Source organism: Planococcus citri, chromosome 5 (genome assembly GCF_950023065.1).
Source record: "Planococcus citri chromosome 5, ihPlaCitr1.1, whole genome shotgun sequence".
Classification (NCBI taxonomy): Eukaryota; Metazoa; Arthropoda; class Insecta; order Hemiptera; family Pseudococcidae; genus Planococcus; species Planococcus citri.
Window position 1 is genome coordinate 55,528,869 of NC_088681.1, and position 20,514 is coordinate 55,549,382.

The following is a 20,514-nucleotide window of genomic DNA, read 5'->3' on the forward strand; positions in this document are numbered from 1 at the left end:
AAAATTGAAATTTTAAAATTTTCATTTTGAATCTTTTGAAATCCGTTCATGAAAATAATGGAAGAAAATGGACCAAGAACTTCAAAATGTTTTCAAAAATTTGATTTAAAAATTAAAATTAGTTTTAAAATACATATATGTTTGAAATTTTGGGTTTGGTCATGTTCAAAAACAAACTAAGAATTTTAAAACGTTCAAAAATGTCATTTTAAAATCAGTTTCAAAAATTAAAATACATTGATCAATCATTTCTTGTTTTCCAGCTTTTCCTTTCCATTGAATTTTGTGTTTTTTTCATCTTTTCAGAGTTTAATTAAAATAGCTTGAAAGAAAAATAAATAAATTTACTTATCAAATATCAAGTTTTCAAAATGAATTTATTCATTTATTTCATTTATAGTTTTCATTTCAATTTTAAATTTTTATCAGTTCATCAGTTTCATCACTGAAAAGTGAAAATCTGAAAATCCTGGTCTTAAACTTTTAAAATTTCAAATTGGGCTCAGGAAAATTGGAACAAATTGAAACCAATTAAAAACTTTTTATATCCTCCGTTTTTCCCATTTCCTTACGAGTTACGAGGCAATTGGAAATTTTATTTCATCCATAATAACTTTCAAAATTTTGTATAAAATTTTTTTAATTTAATTTTTTTTTTTTTAAATTGCTTATAGTTTGCATATTCCCCGTCAAAACACGCAGATCGCTGAATGACGAAAGCTTCATCTTCAGTTTGTTTACACTCTAGATGCAAATAACCAGGCTACATAACCAAATCCGGGTACTCCAACTCACGGGCAATTTTCTCGCCAAATTCCGATTCATCGTATTTTTCAATTAAAACTCAATTTAATCACATAAATCTACTAATTAAACCCGACAATACAAACCATGATGAATATCAATACATACCTTTATTTTGCATATGTTATACAAAGGAACTGTTAGATTAACATAAATGCGATAATCGTAAAATATCTGTATCATAACCGAATAATACTTCATAGTCCTTAAATTCTACAGAGAAAAAAACAACTTCTTTATCGTTTTCTTTTTTAAAAAAAAAACACACACAAACGCACAAAAAAAAGGTAGGTAATTTAGTTCACACGTAAAACAGCGATATTTATTAATTAAGTACACATTGAAAACAGCATATTTACGATACGATACTTTCATCGTACGAGAAACGAAACAAATTTCAACAAATAAACCTCCGTATTTTACTTAAAATTAAAAAAAAAAACACGTGAAACGCTGCGATAAAATAAAGACACAACGATCTTCTTGAAAGTAACAAAACACATGTTACGAGACAATTTTTTTTTACAATAACAAAACAAAACAAAAATATACACATTCGTAATAGATATAGGTAAGGGTAAAAAACAAAAACAGTGGCACTGTAGAAGGGGGGAGAAGGGAGAAAAAAATTCACAACCGAAATTACCGGTAGTAATGCCTCTGCCTTTCGTCAGAAAAAAAAAATTTATTATAAATCAAAACGTAGGTACACAGGTAACCAAAAATAAAAATAAAATAACGAGTTTTAAAAATACACGATTAAAATAGGTAGGTACAATAAAACAAAATTTACATAGGAAAAATATGTATGTTTTTACAAAAGGGTCAGTGTGGTCTGCGCTTTTTCATCGAAGGTGATTTTATACTTATAAAGCATCAGATTTCGACCGATTACAAATTAAAACAATTCTAAAAATTATACTCGTAATCACCTAAATAACAATACAATTTATAACGAACCACAATATTAAAAATAGCGAAAACTAAACCAAAGAAAGTCTATATTTTGTATTTATAAATAATACTGAAAAAAATAAGTTACAAAAAAAAAACAAAAAAAAAATATAAATAAAAACTTAACACGCGATATTTTTTTAAAAAATATCTCTACTCTCTACGTTCGATACGTTAATCTTTGCTTCTTTTATTCATTTTATTGACTAGTTTTTACAATTTTTTTTTTTCAAATCAATGTTGTTTTATAAATCAACGTCGATCATTTTGAGAAAATTTTTTAAACGGAATGATGATTTCGGTATAGGCGAGAGAAAGAGAATATTACCAATGTTAAATCAACTTTATCAGACTTGTTAAATTTTTGTAATTGGAATGGTTTGCTATGTGATTCATCTCATATAAGCACATAGATAGGTAAAAGTAAATCCTCTTCTATGCGTTCAGCATACATAAACTTAAGTACCAGATGATAAAATTAACAATAAGAGTAACAGGATAAACAATATTAATCGTATGTGAGGATTGGACGGATATTTTCGAAGGTGATCAGACAATTTGCGTTATTAAGGGCCTTACTTGGCGACGAAATGATTTCATATCAAACGTGCGAATGTGAATTTAGGTTATATGTATGTGGCGTGCATTGCTCGAACTCGAGGTATTTAAGGGTATGGTTACTTAATAAGTACTCAAATGAGGAAACGGTGGGGTAAATTTATTCAATATTTTACATTCTGAATGATCAGTCGAATTTCGGCTTCACAATGACGGTTCATCTCAACTCAAAACTATAGTTCACGAATTGATACAGAAGAGAAAAGCTGGAAATTGGGAAGCATGCTTGGGAGATGGGAGTTGGGACTAGGACCAAGGCTATGGAGTGAAGGAGTGAATGGGCAAGGGAAGGGGTAGCTCGACAAATTTCACGTGTAAGAACTTCTTGATGAGAATACTGCTTGAAAAAAAAACAAAAAAAACATATTTAAGTACCTAATTTATTTAAGCAATGGACTGATTTTTCAATTTTCAGTTTTCAATTTTTTAAATTTCCAATTTCAGTTTTAGTTTTTTATTTTTTTGCTTGTTTTTTTTGCAATTAATTCAATTTTATTTCAATTTCAGTTTTAGTTTTGTCATAAAAAAGTAAAATGTCCACAAAAAAAGAGAATAAAACAAGAAAAAAAAAACATGAAAAATTTCAGTTTCAGTTTCAGTTTCCACTTTTTAGTTTCTGCGTTTCAGTTCAGTTTTAGTTTTCAAATTTCCAGCCCTGCTCCTGATTGCGCTAAGCATCACTCAAGTATGGATTTATTGGATTTAAAAAGTGAATTTTCAAAAAAATTCAAATTTATAATGTTTAGACATTCTCTCAAAAAAAAAAAAAAAAACACCTTTGGACTTGATTTAGTAACCAAAAAAGAGCTCGAAAAAATAATTAAAAATTGAACTAGGTAGGTATTTTGAAACTTGTAGGCAATTTTTGGCAACAAGGTAATAATTTTTGAAGTTTTTGGCAAAAAGTGAGACTTGCAATAAAATTTTAACAGAGGAAGGCCTTTTTGGAATTTTTGAAAAAAAGTGAAAATCTTCAGCAATTTTGCTAAAAAAAAAAAAAATTTACCAAAAAGCAGAAATTCAACAATTTTTACGAGAAGCAGAAATTCTTGGGAATCATTCATTAAAAAAGTTTATTGGGTGTTTTTAATTAAGTAGATAGGTCTAGGTATGTACTAGATTATTACATCCTTTTATTGAAAAGTGAGCCATTTTCAGAGGTTTTTGGGTAAAAAAGCAAAGTTTTTCAATAAAATTGCAAAAAAGTTGAGATTTTTTGGAAATTTTTGGCAACAAAAATTTAAGACCTTAATAAGACAACTTTTGAAAAAAAAAACAAGATTTTTTGAAATTTTTTTCAAAACAATCTCAATTTTTAGCGTTTGTGTTACAAGATTTTTGTTGATTTTTGAAAAAAAAACAAGAATTTTTCAATTTTTGAAAAACAACAAGACTGGAGGCAATTATAGAATAAAGGATTAATTTATTCCAACAAAATACAAAGGTTTTTTGAATAATACTCAAGTATTCCTTGAGCGCGCTTACTCAACAAAAAAAAATAAAAAAAAAGAATTTTAAATTTTTCAAATTTTTTTAAAAGTTGAATTATTTAACGAAAAGGCACTCAGGTCAGTACTCAAGTATTCCAAAAACACTCAAGTATGACTCAAGTACCTCTTGTGAGCATGAGCACACCAATTTTTCTTTAAAAAAAAAAAAAAAAAAACATAAAACGTGCAAAATTGAAAAAAAATACAAATTTTCAAAAAAAAATTTAAAGTAGGTACTTGAGTCGGTACTCAAGTATTCCAACAACACCTAAGTAGGCCTTGAAGAAAACACTTGAAAATTACTCCACGAAGTACTCAAGTATTTTTTGACAGATGGGAATGCAGCTCTGAAAATTGGTCAGATACTTAAGCATCACTTGAGCACCAATTGAGACTTAAGTAAAACTCAAGTATCCCTGCAACATATGCTTGATTTTGAAAAGATAAAAAAATTACTTGGAATTTTTTTCAGTATCCCCCCTCAACTTCCAAAAATTTGATTGAACACGAACTTGAGCATTCCTTAATCATCGATGTACTCAAGTATGACTTGAAGAAAACACTTGAAAATTACTCCACCAAGTACTCAAGTATATTTCAACTATTCAAGTGTTTTTTGACAGTGATGGGAATGCAGCTCTGAAAATTGGTCAGATACTTAAGCATCACTTGAGTACCGCTTGAGACTTAAGTAAAACTTGAGTATCACTGCAACATAAGCTCAATTTTAAAAAGATGAAAAAAATTACTTGGAACTTTTTTCAGTATCCCCCCTCAACTTCCGAAAATTTGATTGAACACGAACTTGAGCATTCCTTAATCATCGATGTACTTGGCTCATGATGAAAAATACTTGAGAACTCGATAATCAATGCTCAAGTATTACTCAATCCAGCACTCAAGTACATATAGGTACATTTTGATGGGAAAATTGCTAGAAAAGTTGAACTATTCTTAAGCATTACTCAAGTCGATACTTGAATCCCAAAAATGTGATTTTCCAATGAAAAAATTTAATCAACGCAATTGGATTTTAAATTGGAAATAAGGTAGGTACTTATTCGAAAAGAATGATTCTTCTAAACTTCTAAAGGTAAATTTTGAAGAAAAAAATTGCAAATTGAGTGAACAAAATTGCTTGAACTTGGATTTTTCAAATCAGAGACAATTTTTCAGTTGTTTTTTGCCCATCCAATAATTTTTGATCGATTTTCTCTAAATTCAATCCGTTAAGTAAGTGACCATGTTTAAGCCATTGATCGAGCTTTTTTTTTTTAAATCAAAGAAATTCTCAAGTTCTTTTCCCTCCTTTGCAATCAATTTGAAACATTGAGGATTTTATTTCAATAAAAAAATATGATCGAATAAATTTTTTTTGAACTCCCATGTCCCTCCCCCCTCTCATCTCCGAGCAATCTCAATTATTACGAAAGTAATCATAATGCAATCCAATTTCCAGCATTTCACACCAATATCGTCACTAAAACTTTAATTTATCCAATTACCGTTTCATTATTAAAAAAAAAAAAAAATTATTAATAAAAATTACACAAAAACCGTACCACAGCCAGTTGAAAAATTGTTTAAAATTTATTTCCTCTACTCGGATTTAATTTAGCCAGCCAAGACGTGAGAACCTTGGTCTTTGGTATTCGTAGTAGGTATAATCGTGTTGTTTTCCTGTTTAATTTACATCGCTTCAATATTCATAATTAAAACTTTCAACTCGACTTGTGAAAAAGTAAAAAATTTCTCAACTTTTAATCGCAAACCGCGTCACGCTGGGAACTTGGTCGCGAATAATATAAAACAAAAATCCCCCATTTTCATTTTCATTTTTTTTTTTTTTTAGAAAAAGAGAAGAAACCAGGTAGAAGAATAAACGTGACAACGAGACTTTTTCGTGTTCGGGATTAAAATTAATTAATTACGTAGGTCTACCTGGGTTAGGTTAGGTATGGCTGTGTAAATAAAGAATGGGAAATTTCCATCTTAAATGGAAGGGAAAATAGACGAGTTTATTCGACGCAATATAGGAAAAAATCCAACGATGGGTATTCTTTTAGCATTATCACTGTAAAAATTCCTCGGTTTTTTATGTTTCATTTTTTTTTTTTTTTTCAAAACTACTAAAGTATACTCGAAAGAGAAAGCATCGCAGGGGGGCGTAATGAAAGCTCGAGTTGAGAGCTCGTGTACGTATGAAAGTAGCTTATATATGCACGGTGTACATAATATTATCGCACATTCGACGGATAAGACTTATCTACACAGAATATAATGAAAGGTAAAGCGACGAAACAATTACCACAATGGCAGCTTAATATCACCACGCCTTTGTTTACCTATTACGTTAACACTTTCGCTAAGTATTTCGGCTCGAAAAAAAAAACAAAAAGAAGAAAAATTCGTCGGAGTAGGAAAAAAATACGCAATAATTTAATAAAACAACGGTAACTAACCATAATCGAAGAGCGTATAACGCGGATATTCTATCATGACGTCAATGACCCCCGCTTGGTTGTAAATAAACACCTCGGGGGGTTCTGGAAATTCGAAAATGAACAACTAATTCCCAATACAGTCGTCGTACGCGTATTAATTACTCGATTTATGAATATAGCTTCAAGGTCGCGACGGTAACGTTCTGTCATGAAAATCTGCCTCCTCTCGTTGTTGTTTTGGCTCCAAGTACCAATCAATATACATATATCCAATATCTTCCTATACACAGTTGGTAGATATACCTGATCGGGGAAAACACCTTGTTGCAACATATCTCTCTGGTTCTCACTATATAGGTACCTGCCAAGCTGTAATACTACGAGTCGAGTTTCTTCTGCCAAACGACCACTGATTCGAGAAATTTCTTCATCGTATACCAGGTTTTCCTTCATCGTCGTCATTATATCATATAAAGCATTTAAATCACAACGTTCATTCCTCACTCTCGATTATTACTCTGTTTACAAGATACCTACATATATAAGTACCCAAACTACGTCGAAGCTTCGTAAAACTCGCCTCATCATCATCATCAGAACATCACCTACCTATAATATTTTCGATTTAAGTCAACTGAAAGCTTCACCATTCAGCGAAAAAAGAAACATGTCAGAATTTTAAAAGCTCCCTCCCCTCTCCCTTCCATCTTCGGGCTCACCATTGGCAGTCACCACGTCGACACGTCACAAAAAGGTAAACATGAAATATTAAAAATTATACTCCTTTGTGATGGAGAAAAAACTCTCCTTCCTTTTTCCTTTGGAGCTCCTTCCCCTCACCTCACCCCTTCCTCTTCTGGTTCACGATGCGACAATACCTAAGCGAATATTAAAATTTATGACGATTTTTTTTTGACACTTTCCCAACACGCTAAATCAAATTATTATATAAATGGCTAACAATATCCATCGTGTGACGTATTTTTTTTTTTTTTTTTTTTTTTTTTCATCAACAGACCACATTATTTACCAAAAAAGGGTACGGTAGCGAGGAAAAAGAAATTAAATGCCATTATTATTCGAACCCTATTTAAGAAAGTTGGAAAGGATTCTTTCACAGCCCAAATTACTTGACGGGTACCTTGGAGGGGATTGATTGAAGGGCGAAGGAAAGGAAGCAGGAAGAAGGAAAAGTTCGTATTTCAACGTTATACAGGGAGAAACATAAAATCTAGAAAACGATGAACGAATAATGGAATATTTCGAACACACGAAGTGATGAAAATGTCTAAATTGGGCTTTAAGGTACCTACGTCTTTGAATTTACCCTACATATTTCAAGACTTGGAAATTAATTTTGAACAAAAAAAATTCAAAATCAGAAAACGGAGGAGGGAAGAGCACGTCAATGAAATGATCAAATGAATGGAGACTGATCAAAGATGTAATGAGATCAAACTGGATTGAAGTTTTTCGAATTAAATGATTCAACTCGACAATTTATCCAACTTAATCAAATTTAATGAAATCTTATCCGCTCAAATTTGATCCAATTTGGTGAAAGTCGACTTGAAAAGATCAACCTGTTCTAATTATATCAAGAACATGCGAAACATCAAATTTGATTTTTTTAACATCAAATTTTATATGATTGAAAAGTCTTGAAAGGTCAAATTGGATGTAGGTAATCATCTTATTTTTTAAAAAATACTCAAAATTTGTCCTACTTAAAAATGATGAAAGGAAAATGCGAAGAGATCAAAATCTGATGCAATGTTGATGCTATTTGTTTTTTTTTTTTTGGCTGATTTTATTCAATCTGACCTCCTCTATCTTTTCTCACCAATTAGCTCAAATTTAGATCAAATTTTTTGAGTATGTATTAAAAAAAAAATAAAATATGATTCGATCTAATTTGATCTATTATTCAACTTTTTTACATCTTCGTTCATCAATCTACTCAAAGTTAACAAAAAAGGAAAAATTTGACGAAAAATATGAAATACTTGAAATAATGGTTTTTTTGGTCTCTTCATATTTACTTCATTTGACCTAAAATTCATCAATTAAAAAAATCAAACTTGTTGCATTTTTTTTTTTTTTTTTTTTTTTTTTTGATATTTGATGAAACAGATTAACGTAAATTTGATTCAAAGATTGAAGTTTTAATTTTTTTTTGGTCTGTTCACATTTTTTGTTTTATCAACCAAATTTTAAATTTGAATTTTGATGCACGAATTCGACCTCAAAATCTTTGTTCATCCAATTTGACTTCCTAAAATCTTCATTATCAATTTTCAAAAAAAATCAAATTTGCGGTAACTTTTTTAAAAAAATATACCAAATTATATTAAATTTGATCTTTTGACTTTTTCACATTTTCGTTCACGAATCTGATCAGATTTGACGAAAAAGATCTGATGCAATCTTTAATTGACCTCCTTAAATCTTTGTTCATCCAATTTGACTTCCTCAAATTTTTGTTCATTAATTTTAAAAAGACCAAAATTTGTTGTTGTTGTTGTTTTTTTTTTTGAATGAAATCATACTCAATTTGATCTTTTGATCTTTTTACATATTTTTGTTCATCAATCTGACCTAATTTGATGAAAAAGATCAGATTTGATTAAAATTACCAAATTGAAGAAAAATAATACATTTAACAGAAAAGATCATGAAATTGTTTTTTTGGTCTCTGCACATTTTTTTTTCATCAATTAAATCAAAATTTAAGCAATCTTTTTATTATGATCACATCCAATTTGACCTCCTCAAATTTTCGTTTATCCAATTTGACTTCTTCAAATCAAATCTTCGTTCATTAATCTTGAAAAAGATCAAATTTGTTGTATTTTTTTTTTTATTATTTAAATAATCATACTCAATTTGATTTTTTTTGTTGATCTTTTGACCTTGTTACATCCTCATTCAACAGTCAGATAAAATTTCATTCAATGGTTTTTGATAAGAACAGAGTTGGGTCCACTTATGTAGATCTTTCCACATCTCCTTTCCTCAATTTGATCAAGTTTGGAGTAAATTTTGATCGAATGTGTTGAAGCTGTATAAAAAGACATCATGAATCATTCAATTCGATCAATTTCGATCCCATTTGATTACATTACATTAAGTTTAATCTAACTCCTTATTCTTCGAGCGGCGTGAAATTCCCAAAATAAAAGTTGAAAAAAATCTGTAGAAAGGTTCAGATCCAAAAATTTGAAAAAAACTTCTTTGAGTTAAATTAATTAGAGTTTTAGGATGATTTCAGAATTTTCCAGAAATTTAATAAGGTTTAATTTCTTTCAAATTCATATTCAGAATCTTTCTATTCTGCCCCTTTCATCAATTTCGTCTTCCCCTCCCTTCTCAAAAAAAAAACAAGTTTTATCCACAATAATTTGGAGAGAAAAACGTTGAAACCATGGAAAAATTTATGAGGAAACTTGGTAACTGATTACAAATTTTTTTCTCTCTTCTTTCATTTATACGTATTAAAAAATTGAACGAAAAAAACAACAACAACAAAATTTGAAATGACCCCCATTACTTTCAAAAATGAGAAAGTGAGAAAATATTTTATTTTTTTTTTTAATTCACTTAGTTGTAAGAAAACGATTTTTTCAACAAAAAAAAGGGTAATTTTTTCACAAATAAAAATGTTTTAAACATGCTTCAGAATTTCACAAAATTTCTGTTTTTTTTTTTTTTTTTTAACCAAAAACAATTTTCAACGACTCTTTGCTCAAATTAAGCCAGGATTCTTACTCAAAAAAAAAAAAAAAAAAAAAAAAAAAAAAACGTTGGCAGTATTTTGAGGATGTGAGACGTAGAAAAATGAAACCAATTTTAAAATTTCATTTTCATTCTGAATCTGAAACCCAAATTCGACTCAGAAATATTGATTGATTTTGAAATTCACTTCTTTTGAAAACTGAAGGCAAAAAACTTGACATTTTGACACCTGACTCGATATCAATGAAATTAATTAATTCTGGATTTCAAAGTTTCACCCTCAACTCCCATCCTCATTCTGGACAAATTTCGAGTTGGTGGTGAAAAAAAAACAAGAAAGATTAAAATTTTTAGAACACCATTGAAATAAATATTTTTAAATTTTTATAAGCATGTACCACGAACTGCTCTGAAAAGTTTATTCAAATTTCTTTAATTTCTATGGAAGGAGAGGAAGGAATCTGATTTTGAATATCAAATCATTGAAATTACTGAAGGCCAAAAAACTGGGGGGGAGGGGCTTAGTTTTATTTAAATTTTTTTTTGATTGGGTAGGTAATTTAAAAAAATCATAATATTATCTATTTTTTTTTTTTTTTTTAAGAGTGAGATCAAGTTTTTAGGGGAGAGAGAAATAGGTGAATATCCAAAAAGCACCTAATTTCTGACAAACTTCAAAATTCATTCAATTTTTACCCCGTCAATGAGTTCGTCAAATTACACCCAACTTTCCAAAACCACACAATAAACTGCTCAAGGGCGAAAAAAAGATCAATTAATCTCATCTAAAATCCGTCACAAAATATACTTTTTTCACCGAGAGATAAATAAAAAATCAACATTCTCAAATTATTATTTCATCGAACCTTGACACTATACGAGTATAAACACTCCCGCATTCTGCAGCAATTCGTCTCGGATCTCGCAAACAAAAAAATAATAATTCCACACAAATCATCGCTCTCGTATATTTTGTCATTTTTGCCAATTCAACAATGCCAAAGCGCGGACTTTCTCAAGAAACACCCTGACCTTGGTACATTCCCGTTGAGAATGGTAATTACTCGTACCTCTACGTAATACATACTCAAATAGCCCAACATTTATCATCTTTTAGACTCGACAATGAATACGTATAAGACGTACCTACATACATAAAAATTGCGAAAATTTTCGAATAATTTTTTTTCACTCGTAGGAACATTCCCATGCTACGTGTCACACCATTTTTTTTCTCTTATTATTTCACCGACGGACACGGAAACGTGTACTTTGGCTCACGAAAGGGAAAGACTCATTCAGACCCGAGCCCAAACGATGTGCAATTCGACTCTGTTGACGACGATGATGAAGACAGACGGCGGTAACGAGGGGTAAAAATATGTAAATACTGAATTTTTGTTTTTCACAACACGAGTATACGAGTACGAGTCGAAGACGACTATGTATTATACTCAGTACTCATGCATGAGGTACGAGCTACGTTTGGGTTTAATTATTCGGTAGCGTGACTATTTCGACACCGATTTTCAAGGATACCGCCGGCACAGCCAAGTCAAGCGGATAAAATTTTACTCCGGCGGCCTTGCCCATAATATTCGGTCAACCATTGAGAGTGCTGGGACCGATAAAGTGTCAGATATTTCGGTATTTCCACACGTGGCCGGTAAAGAAAACAGACTTCGAGAGAGATGCCCACGTTTACGCTCTTCGATTTTTTCTTTTTTTTTAAAAAAAAGGGGTTTTGTTTCTGGTCTTGGGGTATAAAGGCTAACGAAGGGGGGATGGGTACACACATATAAACACATAGTATAGTACTTAGATATGATCACTTATACCTATACAACGAGACAAACAAACAAACAGAGAAAAAAAACACATTAAAACGACACGGTATCTGCTCTTATTTAAGAACTATCACTATCCAATGCACTGGTTGGCTCTTTTTCGATGAAACTATCGGCGTTGCCTTGCAGTTCTGTGGCGTCCACTATTTCATCGTCAACGTCTAGTTTAGCGTCACTGGTGCATACTCGACATTTGCAGCATACGATACAAGGCGCCGCCAGCAGCAGCAAAGGCGATGCTATCAGTAACAGGATACCGAATCCGGCGAAAATACTGATTACCTGCGTCCGATGCCAGATGACCGACGCTCTGGAATGACCTAGTTTATTCTTGCATGGACCTTTGTCGTAGTGTCGTAGTAAAAAATCATCCTGGAAATAAAAGAAAAGCAGATATTAGACTCGTGTAGATGGTAAATGATTTTAAATATGTATCTGGTAAATAAGTACCTATGCTAAGTTAATCTAATTTAATTGCTTCAGATTCTCATATAATTGACTTCCGATAATCTAAAAAAATTCCACAGCAATTTTTTACGCAATTTTTGCGAAATTTCGCTCAATGTTACCAGAATTTCTTCAAATTATGATGCTTTTCGGTGATTTTCATGTCAATTTTACGTTTCAGGCATTTTTTGCAACATTTTGATCAGATTATTTTAAGATGCCACATCAACTATTGGTCATGATTATGTTCTTATGGTATTTTAATAATTTTTGAAGCTATTTTCCCTAGATTTTGTTTGCCATAACTTGACAATTTTCAAAAATTTCAGTTTTTTTTTCATATTTTTATATGATTTTAAATCTTTTAAAACACATTTTCAATTTCATGGATATTTCACGAACTTTTACTAAATTTTTGCAATCTTTTTCCATGTTTATGATACATTTTTCTGCAAATTCAACGCCATTTTTTACTGCTTAATTTGTGTTGATTTTAACACATTTTTTCATGCATTTTTCTTGGAATTTTCAACAAATTGCCCATAGCGATTTAAAACCCTTTCTTCAGGTTAACATAATTTTAACACTTTTTCAAGCCACTTTTGCCAATTTTACAACAATTTCATAACTTTTTTTTTTAGAAACTTTTATTAAATGTAATGCATTTCATGATGTTGGTACAATTCTTACCAAATTTTTCAATAATTTAATCACCTTTTGAGGGTATTTAGTAATTTTATTGCTTTTGACATGTTCTAAACAAATTTTTGCGCAATTTTTTCCAAATTTTTATGCAATTTTTTCCAAGTTTTTAAAGCAATTTTTTCCAAATTTTTACGCAATAATTTCCAAATTTTTATACAATTTATTATAAGTTTTTAATGCAATTTTTTCCAAATTTTTATTCAATTTTTTCCAAAATTTTTATGCAATTTTTTCCAAGTTTTTGACGAAATTTTTTCAAATTTTTATTCAATTTTTTCCAAATTTTTATTCAATTTTTTCCAAATTTTTATGCTATTTTTTCCAAATTTTTATGCATTTTTTTCCAAATTTTTATGCAATTTTTTCCAAGTTTTTAAAGCAATTTTTTCCAAATTTTTACGCAATTTTTTCCAAATTTTTATGCATTTCGTACGGAGAATCGAACAATAACGATAACTCCTGACTAAACAGAATATTAATTTCGTCGTACATACGACAAACAGAATGACAACTTTAATAAAATAAAGAAATATTTATTTTATTCGGTCATTGACCCGAGAATGGATCGATGAACCAAAACAAAAATTAGACTGGAGCAAAAGCTCGAACTACTTTACATTACGAAGACAAAATCAATATTAAACGCGACAATTTACGAAACATAACGATTACAACGAACAATCGAATACATATTTGATAGCCAACAATTTCAACGAAATTTCTAACAACTTAACTCGACTAAATAGCCACGTATTTACATTACGCGATTTTACGTAAACGAAATTTATTTTTATTTAAAATAAAAAACAAAAGTTACCGAACACTTTTCGATACGTTACGGTTACAAGACCAATTTTGCCAACACCCCACCATAAAAATATTTTCCCTAACACGCGTACCACTTAATAAAACGTAAAACTTGTTGCTTCTTATCATTACCGGTGTTTGTAAACACTACGATTAAAAATATTTTTACAACAAAATTTTAACTTAAATTCTACTTAAAATCGACTCGAACACAATTATTAAACGCGATATAATATTTTACACAAACGTTCGAACACCGTACGGGTAGTGGCTTTCGTTAATAAATCAGCCAGTTGATCTATCGATGAAACATTTTGTAGATAGATCACATTTTTAAGAATCAGATCGCGAATATGGTGATAACTGACATCTATATGTCTGGTACGTTTTGATTCGACCGTATTCGCTACAGCAATCGCTGCGTTAGAATCGCAATACACCGGAACGGTGTCAATACGAACTTCTAATTCAACGAACAAATTTCGCCAAGCCAAGACTTCCTTTCCAGACGTACTTAACGCGACATATTCAGCCTCACACGACGAAAGACTCACACAATTTTGTTTCTTGACTACCCAGTCAATTACATTGCCATAGTGCAATATGAAAATTCCAGACGTTGACTTCCTATCTAAACAATCACCAGCGAAATCTGAATCTACGTAAACTCTTACAGAGTGTTTATCGACGAATTCAGGTATTACGTAGGTAAGTTTCACGTTTAACGTACTACGTAAATACCTTAATATACGCTTGCTGTATTCGAACAGCTCCTTATTTGCCAAGTGCTGGTATCTGCTTAGAAAGTTTACAGCAAAAGCAATATCAGGACGTGTTCCCCTTGCTATGTAACTTAAACTTCCTAAGAGACCACGCACTTTGGTTTCATAACTTTTATCGAGCTTGAGATTAGTTATCTTCAAGTTCGGTTCGATTGGAGTTGAGATACTGTTCGAATTAGACAGCCCGTATTCACTAACTAACTGTTCTATGTAAGAATTCTGATGAATTTCTAACTGATTTTTACTACGACTAATTTCCATGCCGATAAACTTCTTGCATTGTTCCAGGTCTCTAATTCCAAAACGTTCATTCAGACTCTTAACCAACCACTCGATAAGACGATCATCGCATCCTGTGATAAGAAAATCGTAGACGTAGACTACGAACACACACCGAAGCGGATTTTCCGAATCATAGTAAACACATGGATCTACTTTGCTTCTGGAAAAACCCAACGACAATAGGTACGAGTTTAGCTTAGCGTTCCAGGACTTCGGACTTGTTTTGAGACCATATAACGATCTCTTCAAAACGTATACTACTCCTTTCTCTTCGTTAGTCCCTTTAGGTGGATTGAACATGACATTTCGATTAATGTCACCGTTCAAGAACGCTGTGCTAACATCCAATTGGCGTAATTGCCAACGATTTACTACCGCAAGATTTAGCATCGATCGAATAATCGGTTGGTTTGGGGTTGGCGCGTATATTTCATCTAACTCGTAAAAATGACTATCTTTAAAACCACGTAAAACCAATCGCGCTTTATACTTCACCCCACCATTCGAGTTGATTTTTTTCTTCAAAACCCACTTACTGTCTACCTTCGAATAATTTTCCCCTTTTACGCTACTTTCAGATACCGGGTACCAAACGTCTTTGACTTTCATCGCCTTTAACTCTTCGTCGATCGCTACCTTCCAGTACTTCGCTTCTGGACCATTCAGAGCTTGTTCGTATGATAAATCATCGACGCTAGCCAATGCAAAATCAGCAAAATCGTCGGATCGATCGTCGGTAGCTGAAGTATCAATCATACTACGATCAACGTGAATTTCACCGCTACGTTCGGCTTCGCTCAACTCATCTGGGTTTACCCAAGATGAGCACCCAGGAGCTGGCTCCACTGAACTACGTATTTCACTTTGAAACGTAGGTACGATCTCTACGTCGCTAACACTAACTGTTACCGATGTTTTTAACAAATGATCGTTGATGATATCGTGTATCTTACGCGTTTCATCAACTTCTACGCAACTCGAATTTGTGAATTTATTTCGTAAAACATCGTACAATACATAACCTGTCTCTGTAAAACCTAACAACACCATATCTATCGACTTCTCATCGGTTTTCTTTCTCTTTTCAGGCGGTACCAGAACTCGTGCAACGCTTCCAAACAATCTCACTCTCGATAAATCCGGCTTTCTACGATTCCACAGCTCGTACGGTGACAAATCGTTCAAGGCAGAATGCGGTAAACGATTGTACACGTAGTTCGCTGTGTATGCAGCGTAAAGCCAGAATTTATTCGTTAAACCTCCTTCATACAACAGAGCTCGCATTTTTTCTTGGATGGTTCGAAAGAAACGTTCGACGGTGCCATTATGCTGCTTCTCATACGGCTCACTGTTCTGCATAGATATGCCCTTTTCGTCGACAAACTCTTTAAAGGTACCTCCGATAAATTCACTAGCGTTATCGCACCTGATACGCTTTACTTTCGTATTCCACAACGTTTCACTAATATTGACATACTTTTTTAGGTAGGTACCTACTTCGGCTTTACTTCTCATTCCGAACGTTACTCCCCATCTCGTACAATCATCTACGAAGCCAATCAAATATCGCTCGCCTTCTAGTCCTTCTGTAATAGGACCCATTACGTCAATATGAACAAGATCGAGCGGGTTCGGATACCTATACCTACTTGAATCATAGGTATGTTTCTTTTGTTTTGCTTTACAGCAAATTTGACACTGATTGAAAGGTGGGCAATCACATCCACGTAACTCAGGGATCTTATCTAGTACCGTTTTGCTCGTATGAGCCAACCTAAGATGCCAGATGTCACCTTCACCTTTTAACCTATTTACTTTTTTCGAATTTTTCAGATTTACATCACTGTCGCTGCTCGTACTGGTATTTCCTATACCTACACTTGAAACGTTTGAATTTACATTACCAGAGTCATTACCTATCGTCGTCGAAGCATTACCTACATTTGTCGAGTCGCTAACATCATTAGTAATCAACGCAGATGAATAATTGGAACAAGAGTACAACATAGGAGGTATATTAATCATAAATTGAATCGTGTATAATCCATTATCATTAAGCATTAATTTAGACACTAAATTTCCCGCAGGATCGACCAAACGAGGATCTTCATCGAAGAAGAAACGATAACCGTTCGCTACGATTTTCGACACGGACAGAAGACTAAACGAAAGAGTAGGTACAAAGAATACCTCATTTAACCAATAGACGTTTCCGTCATCGGCTAAAACTCTCAATCGACCAACTCCTTCTTTCATCAGGGATACTTCCCGATGAGCGGATTGTAGAGTTTCCTGTACTTTCCTCTCATCGTGCAATATCCCAGGATGCTTCAGAAAATGCGAGGTCGCACCACTATCGACGACAAACGTGATGAAATCAACGCCGTCGTCGTCGTTTGTCTCGACGTACGCGTTTTCTTCACCGAGATTTAAAGCAGTCGAGTCACCTAAAAAATAGTTCGACCCGATGTTTACGTTACGCGAATTTCCGAAATTTGAAATCGCGATACTATCACCGAAATTGCTACGACCGAACCTATCTTTCACGAATTCATCTACGATATCACTCCTACGACCTTCATCTAATGAGAATTTTTCTTTTTTTTCCGTAGGCGACGAATACAGACCTAACGCGATAGACGGACGAGGACCTGCCGAACCGGACGAACCTGCAGTACCAGACGTACCCGACGTACCACTCGACGAACCGTTACCACCATTATTACGCGACGAATCACCGTTCTGAGGGCAGTTACGACCGATATGCCCTGTCAGATTGCAACGATAGCAAACGATACTTCCCCGAGGGTTGGTATCGTTCCTAAAGTTCCCTCCGGCGGATCGACAAGACTTGGCCATATGGCCACGTTTGTGACACTTATAGCAGGTACGATCTTTGGCTTGTACGAAGCCACTACTACCGCTATTACGATCACCGTTACCGTTCGACGAATTACCGGACGAGTTCGAACTACGATTATTATTTTTACGATTACGCGATTTATAACGATTAACATTATTATTACCAGATTGATCTGATGCGGCCATCGCGGACCCAGTACTTGTCGAACCCTTCGAAGTCGATGAGTTCTTCGAGGCATCTTCCAAACTCAAAAGTAACGATGAAATTACTTTTGGATTTGGGTCTCCAGCTGTAACGTGAACTAGTCCTCGAGCAGTCATACGCACTGACTCATACCTGGGGGAATTCCCCAAGGTATTGATCAGATACGTATAGATTTCCGATGGAGTCAACTTCACGTCCAAACTCTCCATATCGTTGACTAGCGTATAAAATGCCTCTAGGAACTCCTTCGGACTTTTGTACATATCGATGACAATCTTCGAAATACGGGTTCGACAATCGATGATTGCTGCTTGGTTTTCCGCCTGGTACAAGGAGTTGAGCTCCGTCCAGAATACGTACGGATCCTCTGTCTCCTTGACCAGTCGGAAAACGTTCTCAGCTACGTGCCTAATTAAAATTTTGAGAGCTTTCGCTTTTTTACGCGGCGATAACGTATTTACTTGAAGGATCGCGGTTTGAAGTCCTTTAGCCGAAAGAATTACTTTGATTTTTCTCTTCCAGGACACAAAGCCCGTACCGCGAAAGACCATCGACTCCATTACACGATTATCACCGGCACCGAACATACTACCAGACGAACTACTCGAATCGGATTCTACAGCTACTTCGTCGGACTCGTCGTCGTCGTCGCTACTTTCACTAACGTTGCTCGGATCGTCGGATGGACCAGGAGGTGGAGGAGGTGGAGGACCGGATGACGGATTAGACGGAGGAGGAACGGAGTCAACAGGGATCGTTGGATCGTCAGATGTCGAATCACCAAAACCTGCTGAACTTGGACCAGCTTCCGAATCGCCGGATGACTCAGATATGTGCTGTAACGTTACTTTACTTTTACCTTTCGACCTCGGTATACTTTGTTCTGGTTTTTCTTTTTCAGAAAAACCACGAAACTCAGCGCTCGATTTACGCTTATCTGAACTACTATCGTCGTCGTCTACGTTGACCGATTTTCCTGACCGCAAATAGGACAGGACTGTCGACATTTACTTCGTCGAACACTACACGAACCAATACGCTGAAGCTACACAAGCCAGAAAATTCCACACAGGACGTCGAATTGCGAAACAGAGCTTTCACGAACTACGCTCTACGCTACCATGTACGGAGAATCGAACAATAACGATAACTCCTGACTAAACAGAATATTAATTTCGTCGTACATACGACAAACAGAATGACAACTTTAATAAAATAAAGAAATATTTATTTTATTCGGTCATTGACCCGAGAATGGATCGATGAACCAAAACAAAAATTAGACTGGAGCAAAAGCTCGAACTACTTTACATTACGAAGACAAAATCAATATTAAACGCGACAATTTACGAAACATAACGATTACAACGAACAATCGAATACATATTTGATAGCCAACAATTTCAACGAAATTTCTAACAACTTAACTCGACTAAATAGCCACGTATTTACATTACGCGATTTTACGTAAACGAAATTTATTTTTATTTAAAATAAAAAACAAAAGTTACCGAACACTTTTCGATACGTTACGGTTACAAGACCAATTTTGCCAACAATTTTTTTCCAAATTTTCGTGCAAATTTTTTCCAAATTTTTATGCAATTCTTTCCAAATTTTTATGCAATTTTTTTCCAATTTTTTTCCAATTTTTTATGCAATTTTTCCCAAATTTTTATGCAATTTTTTTCCAATTTTTTAATGCAATTTTTTCCAAATTTTTATGCATTTTTTTCCAAATTTTTATGCAATTTTTTTCAACTTTTTATGCAATTTTTTCCAAATTTTTATGCAATTCTTTCCAAATTTTTATACAATTTTTTCCAAATTTTTATGCAATTCTTTCCAAATTTTTATACAAGTTTTTCCAAATTTTTATGCAATTTTTTCCAAGTTTTTAAAGCCATTTTTTCCAAATTTTTACGCAATTTTTTCCAAATTTTCATGCAATTTTTTCCAAGTTTTTAAAGCAATTTTTTCCAAATTTTTACGCAATTTTTTCCAAATTTTTATGCAATTCTTTCCAAATTTGTATGCAATTTTTTCCAAATTTTTATGCAATTTTTTTCCAAATTTTTATGCAATTTTTTCCAAATTTTTATGCGTTTTTTCTTCAAATTTTTATGCAATTTTTTTCAACTTTTTATGCAATTCTTCCCAACTTTTTATACAATTTTTTCCAAATTTTTATGCAATTCTTTCCAAATTTTTATACAAGTTTTTCCAAATTTTTATGCAATTCTTTCCAAGTTTTTAATGCAATTTTTTCCAAATTTTATGACATTTTTGTGTGATTAGGTATATTCTTTTTCCGTACTTTTATATCACTTGGACACGTTTCGAGCACGATTTTCCCTAATTTTTGCAAAATTTTACTGCAATTTTATCAGTTTTTGACAATTTTTGGCATGTTTTTTCCATGTTTTTTGACACATTTTCGTACAATTTTCGTTAAATTTCACTGAAATTTCTCAATTTTTGGGTACCGATTTTAATTAATTTTTATATGCATTTTTGATGCAGGTACATATT

The 20,514-nt window shown here is 32.9% G+C and overlaps 1 protein-coding gene across 3 annotated transcripts in view; it reads right to left on the minus strand.

The window, feature by feature from the left end:
- Window positions 1–895: 895 nt before the first annotated feature.
- The window catches only part of LOC135847171 (uncharacterized), a 354,358-nt gene continuing 334,739 nt past the window's right edge, over window positions 896–20,514 (minus strand). For 2 of the 3 annotated variants that reach the window (XM_065366607.1, XM_065366606.1), the window contains one exon: window positions 896–12,264. In XM_065366607.1, coding sequence (XP_065222679.1) covers window positions 11,953–12,264 — 312 coding nt within the window. In that variant the 3' untranslated portion in view covers window positions 896–11,952. The remainder of the gene's footprint in view (window positions 12,265–20,514) is intronic. The other variant, XM_065366608.1, reaches the window with a different exon arrangement.